The following is a 13,531-nucleotide window of genomic DNA, read 5'->3' on the forward strand; positions in this document are numbered from 1 at the left end:
TGCGCAGAGGCTGGATTTTGGTAGTAGTATTTGGCTGTATAAGGAATGTTCAGTGGTCACCTTCTTTGCTGGTCAGATTTGAGTATTTTCTTGACAAAACCAGGAAATAATAGCACGTAATTTACAACTCCTTGTAGACTGTGATTAAGATAGGGATTCTAAGCAATCAAAAATTGCTCTAAAAATAAGCAGCATGGAGGAGTGGCAGCTCTAAGCCAGACAAAAAGGTGGGTGCCAATCAGGACTGCCTCTGTCTCTAGCAAGATTCAACATTCATGTTGTAGAACAGCTGGGATCTCCCAGGGAGAAAAGCACAAACAAGACTGATTAACATTTGGGAAGTGCTCTTGCTTTCGCACCCATGGCTGAAACTCTGATACCCTTTCCTTGTGTTTTCATGTACAATTCCATGACTATGGTAACTTAGAATTGTTAACAGATTTTATTGTTAACAGTATTGTCTTCAACTAATTAACGCTAGTTTTGTATCATGCAGGTTTAACAGTGTTTATCAATTACCCATTAAACAACTTGAGCAGCAAGATGTGATGCTATTATTACCAACACTAGTCCATAGACACATGTGTATGTATTGTCTCTCTCTTGCCTCCTTCACAAACATACAGCATTATTTTTATTTTAAATAACACAAGTTGGTGGAATAGCACAGAATTCTAAACGTCATGCTCAAAGATGATACACCTTAACTTACCTTCTTAAGAATAAAGGCAGAACATTTTCCTTTTTAAATTAACATTGCTGAAACTATTATATTCTGTGCCAATTCCATTCTGAACATACAGCCTCCACTGGCTTTGACTTTTTTCTGTGTATGATCACAGAGTAATTTTATCGCACATGAACGCATTTTGATTACTTGAATTTTAAGAAAACCATTACACGTTTGCTTATGTCTTTAAAGAGAAAGGCAGTCTGGTAAAAGATGTGTCTCTCGGTGCTTTTATTGTGCTGTAAGTCAGTTATATACAGGAAAAGGAGTCAATACAGTTCACAGAAGCCTCTCTGCACAAAAGACAGAGCTTGGAAAGCTTATGTTAAAGCTTCCCAAACAGCTGCACTAACACTTCTTAGTCCTGGCCTAACGCAACTACAACTTGGTTGAAAACATCAGCATCCATATCCCTTCACACAGTGGGCTTTCCTGGGGTTTATCAGCCAAGGTATGAGAGCCAGTGTTTTTTCCACTGCTCAGGTTAGAGTTTTTACATCTCCACCTCCTAAGCAAAAATGCTGCAAAAAATCAGCTAAAAAACTCAAAACATTACAAACCCCATTGATTTCCTCACCTTCTCATGCCTTTTCTATCTTTAGTTGAAGTCACATAAAAAGCAAGAACAACTGTTTGAAAACAATTACACACACCTGGTTTTAACCAAAACTAGGATCACAGACCTGCATTATTTTAATGTATGTACCTTTTTATTTCCATTTTTCACTCATTAGTCCCGAGTAAAAATGTTCACAGCTACGGTTATTATCTTTTCAAGTCCTGCCAGTACAGTGATTTATCTGGTGGCACCTACAGGGATAAATCACTGTAGGCTATAGGGAGGTTAAAAAATCTCAAACGAGAGTTTGTGACCTGATTTAGAAGGATTTCATGCTCTCTCTACAGACTGAGAGAAACCAGTGGAGAACGACACCCTCAAGAGTTCAGAGGTAAGTCGTAAGAAAAAAATACAAATAGTGGGCATAAGAATTTTACTCCTTCCTTCAGTCCATCACAGGACAGCAGGTTTCCACACTCTTGACTAATCCAGCTACATGCTGTGGTGCACACTAGTCTACGCTTTGTCTTGTCTTCTTGGAGAAACGAGAGAAAGCAAAGCCCAGCTTAAGAGGAACACAACTGCTGTGTTGATTTTTACCAGCATTTGAATCAGTCCTTATGACAACTAATTGTTAAACTGCAGCTGTAGCAATGCCGGTTGAAACAGCGGCAGATGGCAACGCAAGTGTACGTTATCCAAAGGCTTGCTTTTCCTGTTACTAAAACTGTAAACATTTTGGGCCTAAGTTAATTGTTATGGAACACCCAAGATAAGTAGCTACATTTCAAAGCCTGTTATTGCTCACCTAAAATAAGGGAAAATGTTATTTCTGGTTACTGCCAATTTAGAGGTGATGCTTCACAAGAGATGTTAGGTATGATTTTTGCTTTGGAAAAAAAAGTTTCTTAAAATTTTCTTAAACTTTGCTTAAAAAAAGTAACTTAAAAGGCCAAATCTAGGGTGGATTTTTCTTTTGACATTAGAAGTCAGATTCCTGGCTCAGAACCATTGATGAATGCTGACTTCTGTCATCTTTTAAGCTGAAAATACTGTTCTCTTTTAAGAAAGGCCATTATGTGAAGACATACTTGACACAAACACTTGAACTGAGAATGCCCAAAAAAGTAAGGCCATGTACGTGATACAGAAAACTAATGGAACGTACATGGGGTAGAGGTGAAGCTGCTATGGAAACCATGTTGCTGATTTACCTTGGGTTTTTCTCCTTGTGTGAGCATTAAAATCTCACCATAGGTTTTTGGCACAAAATAAATATTAAATTAGCAAGTTTAAAAATTCTTGCAGTTTTCAATAAGGAAGAACAAATTGAAGGAGAGTGTCCAAAGTCCACCCTGTAAAAGTCTCTTCATTCCTGCTGTTCCTATTGGTTTGTTAATGTGCTTCTGCTCAGCCCAAATGTTTCTGCTTTAAGGTTGCTCTTTATCTCCACTCTTCCAGCTGCTGGTTGGGATTTTTTCAACACTGCAGGAACCTAGGGCAAGATACAAAACAGCCTGTGATTACATGAGAAGCTGCTCTATATGCAGCAGAAGGAAATAAAGTTTCACAGAGATCTGAAGCCTGTTTTTTCTCCCCTTATTTTCAGAACACCACATCTGGCTTCTCCCTCCCTAAGCCCCTTCCGTATATTTCTCCAAGCCAGAGTCAGGATGTGCTGGAGTTGCTTTTGAGCAACACTTGAGGATAATTCAGTTAGTTGTAGCCATAGTCCACAATCCACAATGAACTACTTCCATCTGCCTCTTAGTGGGAAAGGAGAGAAAAAGGAGAATTTATTTAGGTCTCCCTTTCTTTTGTCACTTGTAACAACTTAACTTTTGAACGCAGTGATAATTCCCTGTTATTAATATTAGAGTGCAGAAGAGAGGCAGACAATACAGTCCCATTAGCTTTGGCAGGAAAGGGTGAACAGGGAAAGAGACCCATACAAAATCTTGCTCATCTGAAGACAGTCTCCTCGGAAATCTTCACACAACTCAGTACAACAGGGCTCTAGGACACCATCAGCATCAATGGCAAAGATTCCCGGGATCATGGGAAGAGCTATGACAAACTGCAGATTTGCAGTCAGGATATCACAACCATGGCATCATTCTCCAGAGAGATGTTACAGCTGGTACCTGTCTTCATTGTTCTTTTTACCTTCTCTTTTACAAGACAGGGACTACAGATCCAGAGTTAGTATGTGGGTGGGAGGAGGAGGGCAGCATCCGTTACGTCACCTGCTACGAACAGGCTGCTGTGGCAGCTGAGAAGGCAAACCAGAGCTGCTTCCACCTTTGGCCTCAGCTTCCCTTGGGCTGCCAGGTGAAAGCAAACACAGCATGTCCCAAGGAACAGCCTGCAGCTTTGCTTCTGGCAAGAGTGAGCAGTATCTTACTGCTCAAGTGTTTCTTTGCCAATGCTGGGCCTTCCCACCTCATTCAATCCAGCCAGTGAGAACCTTCTCCTTTGTCAAGGAGCAGACACTGAGCTAAAGTCCCCCATGCTCTGTGGCCCAACCTTCTGCAACAGCTTATTTTCTTCAGAAATGGGCTGTACACGCAGACCCTGAAGCAGAAGCCCCAGCCAGCCATACATACATGAGGAGGTAGTGGAGGTTCTAGGTGGCGCCCAAGGAAGGAAAGCAAGCGTCGCCATATCAGACCACTTCCCAGAAACATAATCCCCGTCACGAGCCAAAATATTCTGGGGTCCTACCAACAGAACATTCCCATTAGTCACCCAATTCCCTCTTCAGAAAAGGGATTAACCAAAGATAATCTCTCACTCCCCACCAGTGTTCTCCTTTATGCAAGGAAGTGGTAAACTCTCTACTATTAACAACCAAGCCCTACCCTGGGAAAAGGGCTGTTTCATAGCAAAGCATTTTAGTTAGGAATCACCCTAGTGTGTTCTGTAACTACCCCATATAGTTTTCATTCCTTCACCAGGAAGTCTGGAAATTCAACCCTTCTGTTTAATGGATTTGGAGAAGAAGTCTTTGCTTTTTTTTTTGTTTGGTTGGTTTGTTTGTTTTTGTTTTGTTTTAAAGATAGCACGTGCAATTTAAAGTTTGTATCCCCAGTTTGTACTTGTCCCCCGCCCCGAGTTTAGGTACAAACATGTGATTGACAGTATTTCCTCTGGTGTGCTGGAAATGCCCTGGCTGCTTGCCAGATACCCTTGTACCCAGAAAACAAAGCTGGTCTTTTCAGAAGAACAGATGATCATTAAAGAAATCTTAATACTGCTTTATAGTCAGTCCTTATACAACAACAAATTTGTCTTCCTGTTTCTTTTCCACTGTCATGACATCAAAAAAAGGCTGCAATACCATGCAGTTATCCATACGGTAATTTGCTTACAAAAAAGAGACTACATGAATACACCAATCACTGCACTCAATTATGTTCATGCACTAATATAAATCTGGAACTTTACCTACAGAAATAAGTAAGTTGTACTGAATATAAAATATACTGTAAGAGCAGGGCCCAGGTTTTATGTCACTGATCAACACAGCACTTGTTCCTTACCTCTTCAAGAGATGACTCCAAGTTCATACCAAATGCAACTCCTATGAGTCCAAACAGAGACAGAGAGAAAGTCCCCATAGTCAGCTGCAAGTTCAGTCTCATCATCACATTACGGTGGCTAAAGAAGGGAGAAACATCTGTAAGGGGAACCCAAAAATTGATTTGCTGCTGAAATTTGCAAATTCCATACAGCATGCACTAAAAGCAAATGGTGAAAGAAAGGAACTCATGCTGGAATTAGGCAACCCAGTGACAAAACTCATGAAACAACAGTATAAAGAGGCTATCATTTTGAAATTGCTGCCTTTTTTGGAAAATTCCATATACAAGTCTTCCCCAAAAGGACTTTTGTGGTTTCCTGATGCAGCATCCACCAATTGCTTCTAGAGGTAACTCCTCAGTAAAGAGGAGAAAGAATATAAAACACTGACCTCAGAGACAGAGTGGCACATGCTTGCACGTGCAAGCTAATTATTGTTCAGTAAGAAAGCTGACTAATAGTCAAAACTGCAACATACAGAGAGAAAAAATACTTGATCCAAAGCTTTTCACTTTTCTATCACTTCAGAGTGATAAAACAACTTGTACTGAACAGCTGAGTAGCCGAGCCACACTTTTACTTACATAATTTTTGGTTTTGCTGAATTAAGAGTAAACTTTCCTAAGCAGAATTTTATTGTGCCCCTAAATGTGCAGACATTTCCTCTAGCGAAAAGCTCCCCAGAAGCATCCTGGAAAAATTTGGTCTCTCCTGCTAGTGAAAGCTGATGTCTAGCTAGAGAGATTTTTACATATACTAGTTAGGGTGTCTTGCTGCTTCGCTTTGCTTTATCCAGTTCACTGATAAGAAAAGCACAATGCAGCTTCTTGTTATGTGACTGCAAGTCCACTCAAATCCTCATGAAGATGGAATTCCCCAACTTTCCTTGCAGGTAGAGATTTGAGAAAGCCTTGGCAGCAATAAATTCTGCTCAGCTTTTGGCAGTCCAACAGATAAGAAGGCTAACCTGTCCAGGTTGATAAAGATTATGCTTTCCGAATCGTCAATCAGTACTCTGAGTTCACGAGCTTCATTTACAAGATCTTCTGCTTGTCTGTAATAATTCTCCAGCAGCAGCTCCATTTCCTCTGCATGGTCAATCCCAGATGTACTCTCCTCACTGTGAGCAACAAGTTATATTTTTTCTGGTTAGTGACATGTTGTATAGAAGCGTATTAATGATGTGTTAAGACAAGGCACACAAGCTGCGGGGAAGAGCCAAGAAGAGTGCTGACATTAGATCTCAAAATGCAATCTTTTAAATCAAGAACTTCCATCAACACCTTAAAATAAAAGGCGTATTTTTATATCTATCAGCTGATCAGCATAGGCAGTCACTTATTTTGAGTAAAGCAGTTAGCATTTTATGTGCTAAAGCTATGCACATCTTTTTTTCAGATATTAAAAAGTTATAGAAATTTTATATTCTTTCTAAAGTTTATATTAGTATAAATGTTTATATTGTTATTAAGTTACTATAAAGTGTTGGCACTTTTGAAAGGAGATGCTTAATTTCTTCATGCCCTCAAGTGGTGGAAGCTGGTAACAGTGCAGTCAAAAACCGGAGGAACACCATAAAAACACACAAACAACGACACAGTGAGGAGTATGTTGTAGGTGTATATTAAAGTAGTTTAGTTCTAAGGTGTTTCAGCTAGACACAGTAACTACTACAAAATGTTCTGGGAGCACAAAGCAACCAAAGAACAAGCATCAAATGGAAGATGCTGCTCTCCTAAGTGAAGACTGTCTCAGAGACTTTCATTTTACTTCATGGTGTGACTGCTGGTACAGCAGCCTTCTCTGGAGCACATACGTTTCTGGTGGTGTACTGGACTGTGCTCTGTGTGGAAGCTGACGCACCCAAGATCCACAAGAGTTTGGGAACCAGCAGCAAAGCCAGGAAGATTCTTCATCATTTTTTCTTCTCTGGTATGATCTCATTTCTCTCTAGAGACTAAACTTTTTAAAGAATCTCCTCCTGGCACTGCTGCTGAAGACACCTCTCCAAAATGTTTTTCCAAGAAAACAAGTGATGTGCCTTAAGAATCAAACCACATAAGCTCCCTGGGGACCTTTAACAGAGTCCCTGGTTTCTCTCTTATTGGGCAGAAACTCTGAGTTAGCCAGGCTGATTTTGAAGCCCTCCAGACCTTGGGGATTTTATTGCATGGAGATGAGAGGACTTGTGGACTTGAAAGCCTTAGAGCACTATCTGCTGTACTACAGATTCAGCTCAAGGTCCTATTTGATGAGTAACTCTCTGTACACTGGTTCCTCTGTGGATATACAAAGGGAAAAAACAGGCATAAGGACTTGAAAATAACTGTCATCTGACTTGCTTTCACTATTAGCCTCCATCTGTCTTACGAATCTTTGACAGTCTGTCATCCCTTCACACAAAGATGTCCACCTGGTCTTTCTGGGCTCAGCTCATAATTCCTGCTGCAAATGATCTCTGATCACGCACACCTGGGTTCCTCCACACCTTCTCTGGTTTCTTGAGTTCATCAAACATCACACATCACCTGCATCACTGCTGGGGCCAAAAGAGCTGCCCACACACTGCCAGCAAAACATGCTGCTGTGGCCAGTGTTCCATTGTGTGCCTGGTGCACCAGCTGCCTCGCAACCTCCTGTGATGTGGCTCCAACACTCCACACAACCTCCTACCAGCTCTCCTATCTGTCTGCAATAGTGGTCTCCGAAAGAAGGGATGACTGAGGGTTTCTCCCGATGAGAGAGATACCTCGGTATCTTTCCTAGATGTTCCCTACACACTGTCTACCGCAAGGCAAGAAGAAACCTGCAGCAGCTTGTATTAAGTCCAAAGGAAAGCTGTAAGCAAAACCGGGATGAAGACCAGCTGCTGGTGCACCAGCAGCCTGGAATTCAGAGCCCTCCCGATACTGCTCCAGCAGATGCATTAGAAATACAAGTGATATCCCTCTTCTGGAATACCAAATTTCTGCTGCACATTTAGACTAAAGTCTGCAGGGCAAGAAACCATCTCCTGATTTCAAACATACAATACTGTGTAAACAGTGTTAATATCTACATGCAATGTGGTTAGGCAAAAGTACTATTCAGCAACTTCACAAATGACATGAAAGGTAGTTTTTGTTACATGCTTAAACATAAAATACATTGTATGCCCAAATTTCAATATAGTTCAGCCCCAAATATACTGGGATCTGATCTTTTTGCTCTTTAGTGTTGCTGCTGCTCTGTGCTGTCTTTCACCAGAATTTGAAAATGCAGTAGGACTATTTCTGCATTTACATTCCTCCTGAAATGCCACTCTTCTGGTGCACAAGACTGCTCCAGGGCCTCTTTCCTTCACATACTGCAGGTGAGCAAAAAGCTAGAAGCAAGGGGTTCAGAAGGCTTCTAATGAAGGAAGTGTGGTGTCTGACCTATTGAAGGCAAGCTATAAAGCCTCTTTTTTTTTTTTAAATTGTGAAACTGAAGAAAATTCTCCCACAAAGTGTTAATTTGGATTAAAAAAATAATACTTGGTTTTCTTCCTCCTGCCACCCTGCTCCCACCCCAATACATACTACTTGAGCTGGCCTACTATGCCAAGTTCTATTTGAAACTGCATAATTTGACTGCTGCTCAGAGTCCCTCTCCAAAATGGCAAATACAGTGATTTCTGAAGTAGGAAGCATTAGAGCTTTAAAAAAATAGTCTATCTATTTCTGCTTTGGCAGGGAACACCCAGTTTAGTGTTAAAGTTCTTCTTAAACAGAACACACTTAAAAAAAAAAAAAAAGGGGTTTCAAAATATACATACAATACTTGTGGATCAGTCCATTTAGATAGACAGAGCTCTTCTATTAGTTCTTCTTCATCTAAGATCTCCAGAATTGTTTCTTTGAAAACTTTAAGATCTGTTTCCAGTTCTGACAAGCTGAAGAAAGAACAGGCAAAAGGTCAAGTAATCCCCACTGGCACCAGTGCACAAAGGTAATCTCTAAATGACTTTGCCAGCCAGCACCCTCACCAGACAGAGTGGCCAGGAAGACTTCCTTGCAGGGTTCTAAGAGCTGCTTCAAAAAAGTCTCTACGGACCACACACTAAACAGTGGCAGTGATCTGTCTGAGGACCAGCAAGCTACAGACATACACTAACAGGGATTCAGGTATTTCCTGGGTATATTAATAAGTCAGACAAGAACAAGCACTCCATGAGCAGGAAGGGAGTACATATTTACACTATTATTTCAGAAGCGTTATTGGATGAAGGTACCAATGTATTAGCACTTGTAACTTTAAAGCATAGATCCAACAGCTAATCTTGTTTTCTGTTAAGGGGAACATTTCCATGATGTTATTTTACTCTCGTAGGTATTATTTTGTTCTGTAAGATGCTATTTAGGAAGCTTGAACATACTTCTAACAACTCAGAATAGATTTCCCTTTTCTGTTTTTCCTTGTATCATTAGGCATTTCATACACCGAATCTTACATTTACAAATAGGACACACAACCCAGCATTACAGTATCTAGGAAATTCATATCAGATACCATTTTTCTAACATTTCATTGCACATAATTGTCTATGGTCATCTTCTAGTCTCTTCACAGCTTACTCTTATTTACCTCTTGCCATTTTGCAGGAGAATGTGTAGTTTAGTCCTATCCACAGACAAAAGCTTGGGGTCCACTAGAGCTTCCAGTGTCTCAAGGATCTGAGGCTGCAAGGTGTTAAGTCTCCCCTGCAGTTTGCTGATCTAGATAACAACATGATCCTTTATAAGAATTAAAGCAATCCCTTTAGAATGATTTGGGCAACTGACTCCTGTCGCTGAACACAGAATTCACAGTAATAGGCAGTTAACACAACCTGCTTTCTAATGCCCAAGAAATACTCACTACAGGGATACCACTTAGAAGATAAAAATCAGTGCAAAGTACAGCATTTTATAAAAAGTGGTTTGCTCTGAACTGAAACCCAGTGACAACCAGACCAATAAGGCTGATAAAGCTAAACCACTATTTGTCTAGAAACGTCACATTAGCAAGCATAGATATTTAAGGATAGCTGAGAACTCACTATCTGACTTCGACCCAAAAGGACAAAAAACCTCAGCACTTCTGAGTGACTTCTATTAAAAACTAAAACATGTCTTCAGAAAGGTAGGTACTCTGACTTGTTTTTTTGTCTGTCCAAATGATGGCGAAGCCATCACATGCTCACATAAGTTGTTTCAAAAATGAACTTTCCAATTAGCACTTTCTTGGGAAGGGAATGGAAACACACATGCACAGAAAATAATAAAAAGTAAACCAACAGAAGCCAAAAGTAAACAAAGACTTCCTAAAATAAACATGGAATACATATAGAAAAATGTATGTACAAATACTAACGCAAGAAGAAAATGATACTGTCCTTTCTATGAAGCAACAACATCCAAATTAATTTAAATAAAAATGATATAGCTCACCCAGTACTGCAGGATTGCTTCTATGGCTCGGAATTCAAAGGGCAGGGAATACGTAACTAGTTGACCTTCCCCAGCCAGTTGAGACGTTAGTTCATTGAAGACCCAGTGTTCCAGATTTAAATTACGATAATCTAGTATCAGAAGAAACTCTGGTGTTATGACAGCCTTCAAGAACTGAAAAAGATAGTACATGTAGGAGTCTGAAAAAAAAATCTCTGAAGACTTCTGTCTTCTCATAACTCTGTACTGCATTTGACAATTTAGGCTTTTATAAAGACACTCTTCAAATGTCTCTTCAGGCAGGAAAATAACAGAATCTCATGCTAATTGCAAACCAGTGTATTGTCCATGCTTCACACACCAGACTGTGCTAGTGGTGGTACCACTGAGAAGAGGATTCTCCTAAGTCTTTACTCCTGTGGTCATGCTAGTAACATTTCTCCTGTGCTCAACTAGGAAAATGGTCATTAATATGTTCTGGTGGTAAACCTGTACCTCTGATTGCTTGATAAAGCTTCAAAGACTCACTGTTGGACTGCATGTCACAGAAAGCTGGTATGAAAAGAACCATGCAAGAAAATTCAAGTGCAAGGATAAGATGTGGTTTCAGTTTATACTCAGCCATAAGGAAACCATTACCTCCATTCTCACAATGATTCTGTTGTTCCTAGTCGCAATGCTCATTAGGTGCTGAAATCTCAGATCTCGAGCTTGAAGACCCAATTCCTGGTACAATTCTGTTTTCTTCTTTTCTATCATAAAAATATTATTAGATGAAGACATTTAGGGGATAAGCATGTATGTTCTGAGATTACATTTTAGTCTGTTACTCAGTCCTGCAAGAGAAAAAGAAGTTGTGCTACCTTTAAAACAGTTTTTCTCCCACTAATTCCTCAATATAATTTATTTTTTTACGAAGCTTAGAAGACTGTATCTTGAGTTGAAAGAGAAAAATTCTAGATATAAGTGAAAAGGCCAGCCATGACAATTAATTTCATGTCACAAACCAAGTGACTCGTGCAACAGCACACATAATCATACAGAAAGGGAAATACAAGGCGGGGCAAGTAGCATGCTGGTCAAAAAGGGAAAAGTAAAAATTATCTTCCTGTGAGAGATGATATATGCTATTTTCAAAATATTACTTAAAAAGATACAAAATTTGTAACAATAAAGATGCTATGAAGATCAATAGAAGGCAGCAAAACAGAGGAAATGTTACAACATCGCAAATAAACAGTGAAGTATCTCAAATATAATTTTCTACCCCATGCTGATTCCTAATTGGGCTTTTCTATAGGACAAGGGAAAGAGAAAACAAAAAAATAAACCAACAAAACTACAATGAAAACTCACCAAAATAGGTAGTATTTCCCTCTTTGTCAAGCTTCATCTAAAGGAGGGGAAAAAAAAAATACTTCTTTTCACAACAGTACTATAAAACAAGAAATCAATTTCTAAAATAGTTTGCACTTGCCCAGAAGTCAAATGGAAAATATGCTATGAAGAAAAAGCAACTCTTTACGGTTCATCCCAATTAATAAAAATATAGCACCAAATTGCCATATATTTCACTGTGTTTGTATATACACCAAACAAAAGCAGCGTCATCTGCATGACCACATTCCTAGGTACACCTTGGGAAGGATCAGGCTTGTTTAGGCATGAAAAGACATCCTACATTTTGGATCACAGATTTTGCTATTTCCTCTGGAGCTATCTGATAAATTCACAAATAAAATTTTAAAAGTAAAGGTTACCTCAAATTGGGTACTTAGGCCCTGTGCCCATGCCTAGTATTGCATTAACATGCTGTTGAGCTAATAACTTGCATCTAAATCGTTCTCGACCTACCACTTGTCATTGAGAATATTCATTTAATGCTTCTATTTCCTAGTCAAATTGTTTTATTGGAAAAACTGCAATGTCTAGTTTAATTAGAAAGTTTGCTGTTTTGCTCATAAACCATGTAGCTCAATTCCATACTACTGGCTTCAAAAATAACTTTCCAAGAATGAAACATACCTGAGCATACACTCCAAGAGTGCTGCAATAGGTGTTACATGGCCACAAGGATCTAGCTACCCACACCTTGTTGCAGAATGACTGCTCTTCTTTCTCAACAAGGAAGCCCTACCTTCCCACTATGTGCTACTATCAATCAAGTAGTTTGCAAATGGCTTCCAGACTCATTTAAAAAAACAAACAAACATAGAGCTCATTTTTCCTGGAGTCCTACATTTGTTCAGAATTGCAGATTCCAAAACACAAGAACAGTATTTCTAAAAGGCATTAGCAAGCCTTGACAAGCTTAATAGGAACCCTTCCGACTGCAGCACTTCTAAGAGTTGAACTGCCTTCACAATTAAAGCAAGAGAACCTCCAGTAGATGCTTATATTAGAAAAACATCCTGATGAACTACGTGTATGATAGCTGGTCTGCAAGTCAGAATACCTTAAAGCAACAATTTAGAGCTAAGAATGTTCTCTGAAAGATTAATCCATCTGTGCTTATCATGGCTTAAGGAAAAAGAAAAAAAAGCACTATCACCTTTCACAAGCTGCCCTCGCTGGTGGAAATGCCTGCACGTACTTACCACTGCAAAAACAGGAGACACACTAGCCAGGGTGGCTTGGGAGGCCTCTGTTGGGGCACGTTGATACAGCTGACCTGAAGAAACACAAGACAGTTCTGCTTCCAGTACATGCACCTCCATTATGGTGTGTCCCGCTACAAGCCATCTATATAATGCCCAGGCACAGAAACTAAGCAGCCTCCATGGCTGGAAGGCCCCTACTAACTTGACACTCGCCCAGCAGCACTGGGACAGGAGGCCGCTACCTCAGCCACACAGCCACAGGCGGTTTGGTTTCCCAGCCCCCGCCCGGGGTGCCCCACATCCCCCTCTCCCCGCCCGCGGTACCCGCACTGGGAGGCCTGCGGGGCGCAGAGGGGCCGCCAAGCAGGATAAGGTCCCAGCCCCGCCGCTTACCCGCCCAGCGCAGCCCCCGGGCGCACGGCGGCACGGCCACCCCCGCGGGCCGGCCCTGGCCTGGCGGCTGCCCCGGGGCGGCCCGCAGGCGAGACTCGCCGCTCGCCGCGCCCGCCCAGCCGCGGAGCGCGCAGCAGCAGCCCCGCGCGGCCCCGCGGCGGCGGCCCAGGGCGCGCGGGAGCAGCCCGGCACACAGCATGGGCCCGCACAGCTCAGC

General features: G+C 41.0%; 1 protein-coding gene across 2 annotated transcripts; it reads right to left on the reverse strand.

Moving 5' to 3' along the window:
* Positions 1 to 950: 950 nt before the first annotated feature.
* On the reverse strand, positions 951 to 13,531 carry MRS2 (magnesium transporter MRS2). 2 transcript variants are annotated; one of them, XM_080340228.1, is made up of 11 exons: positions 13,315 to 13,531; positions 12,919 to 12,992; positions 11,678 to 11,714; positions 10,973 to 11,073; positions 10,322 to 10,495; positions 9,477 to 9,607; positions 8,668 to 8,784; positions 5,839 to 5,991; positions 4,832 to 4,949; positions 3,896 to 4,009; positions 951 to 2,784 (listed from the first exon to the last, which is right to left on the reverse strand). In XM_080340228.1, the coding sequence occupies exons 1-11, from the start codon at positions 13,511 to 13,513 to the stop codon at positions 2,674 to 2,676; spliced, it is 1,329 nt and encodes a 442-aa protein (XP_080196354.1). In that variant the 5' UTR covers positions 13,514 to 13,531; the 3' UTR covers positions 951 to 2,673. The 2 variants fall into 2 exon arrangements, with proteins under 2 accessions (XP_080196354.1, XP_080196353.1); XM_080340227.1 differs by having other exon boundaries at positions 10,961 to 11,073.

The sequence above is a fragment of the Nesoenas mayeri genome (assembly GCF_963082525.1).
Source record: "Nesoenas mayeri genome assembly, chromosome: 2".
In the NCBI taxonomy this organism is placed as follows: Eukaryota; Metazoa; Chordata; class Aves; order Columbiformes; family Columbidae; genus Nesoenas; species Nesoenas mayeri.

What these genes read in the sequence shown, in the direction of transcription:
- MRS2 (XM_080340227.1), bottom strand. Translation starts at nt 13,513, where the DNA reads ATGCTGTGTGCCGGGCTGCTCCCGCGCGCCCTGGGCCGCCGCCGCGGG. An exon ending in GGGAAATACTACCTATTTTG is followed by an intron (nt 11,074 to 11,677) that starts GTGAGTTTTCAT and finishes TTTTTATGATAG; the next exon opens with AAAAGAAGAAAACAGAATTG. An exon ending in GAATCATTGTGAGAATGGAG is followed by an intron (nt 10,496 to 10,960) that starts GTAATGGTTTCC and finishes TATCTTTTTCAG; the next exon opens with TTCTTGAAGGCTGTCATAAC.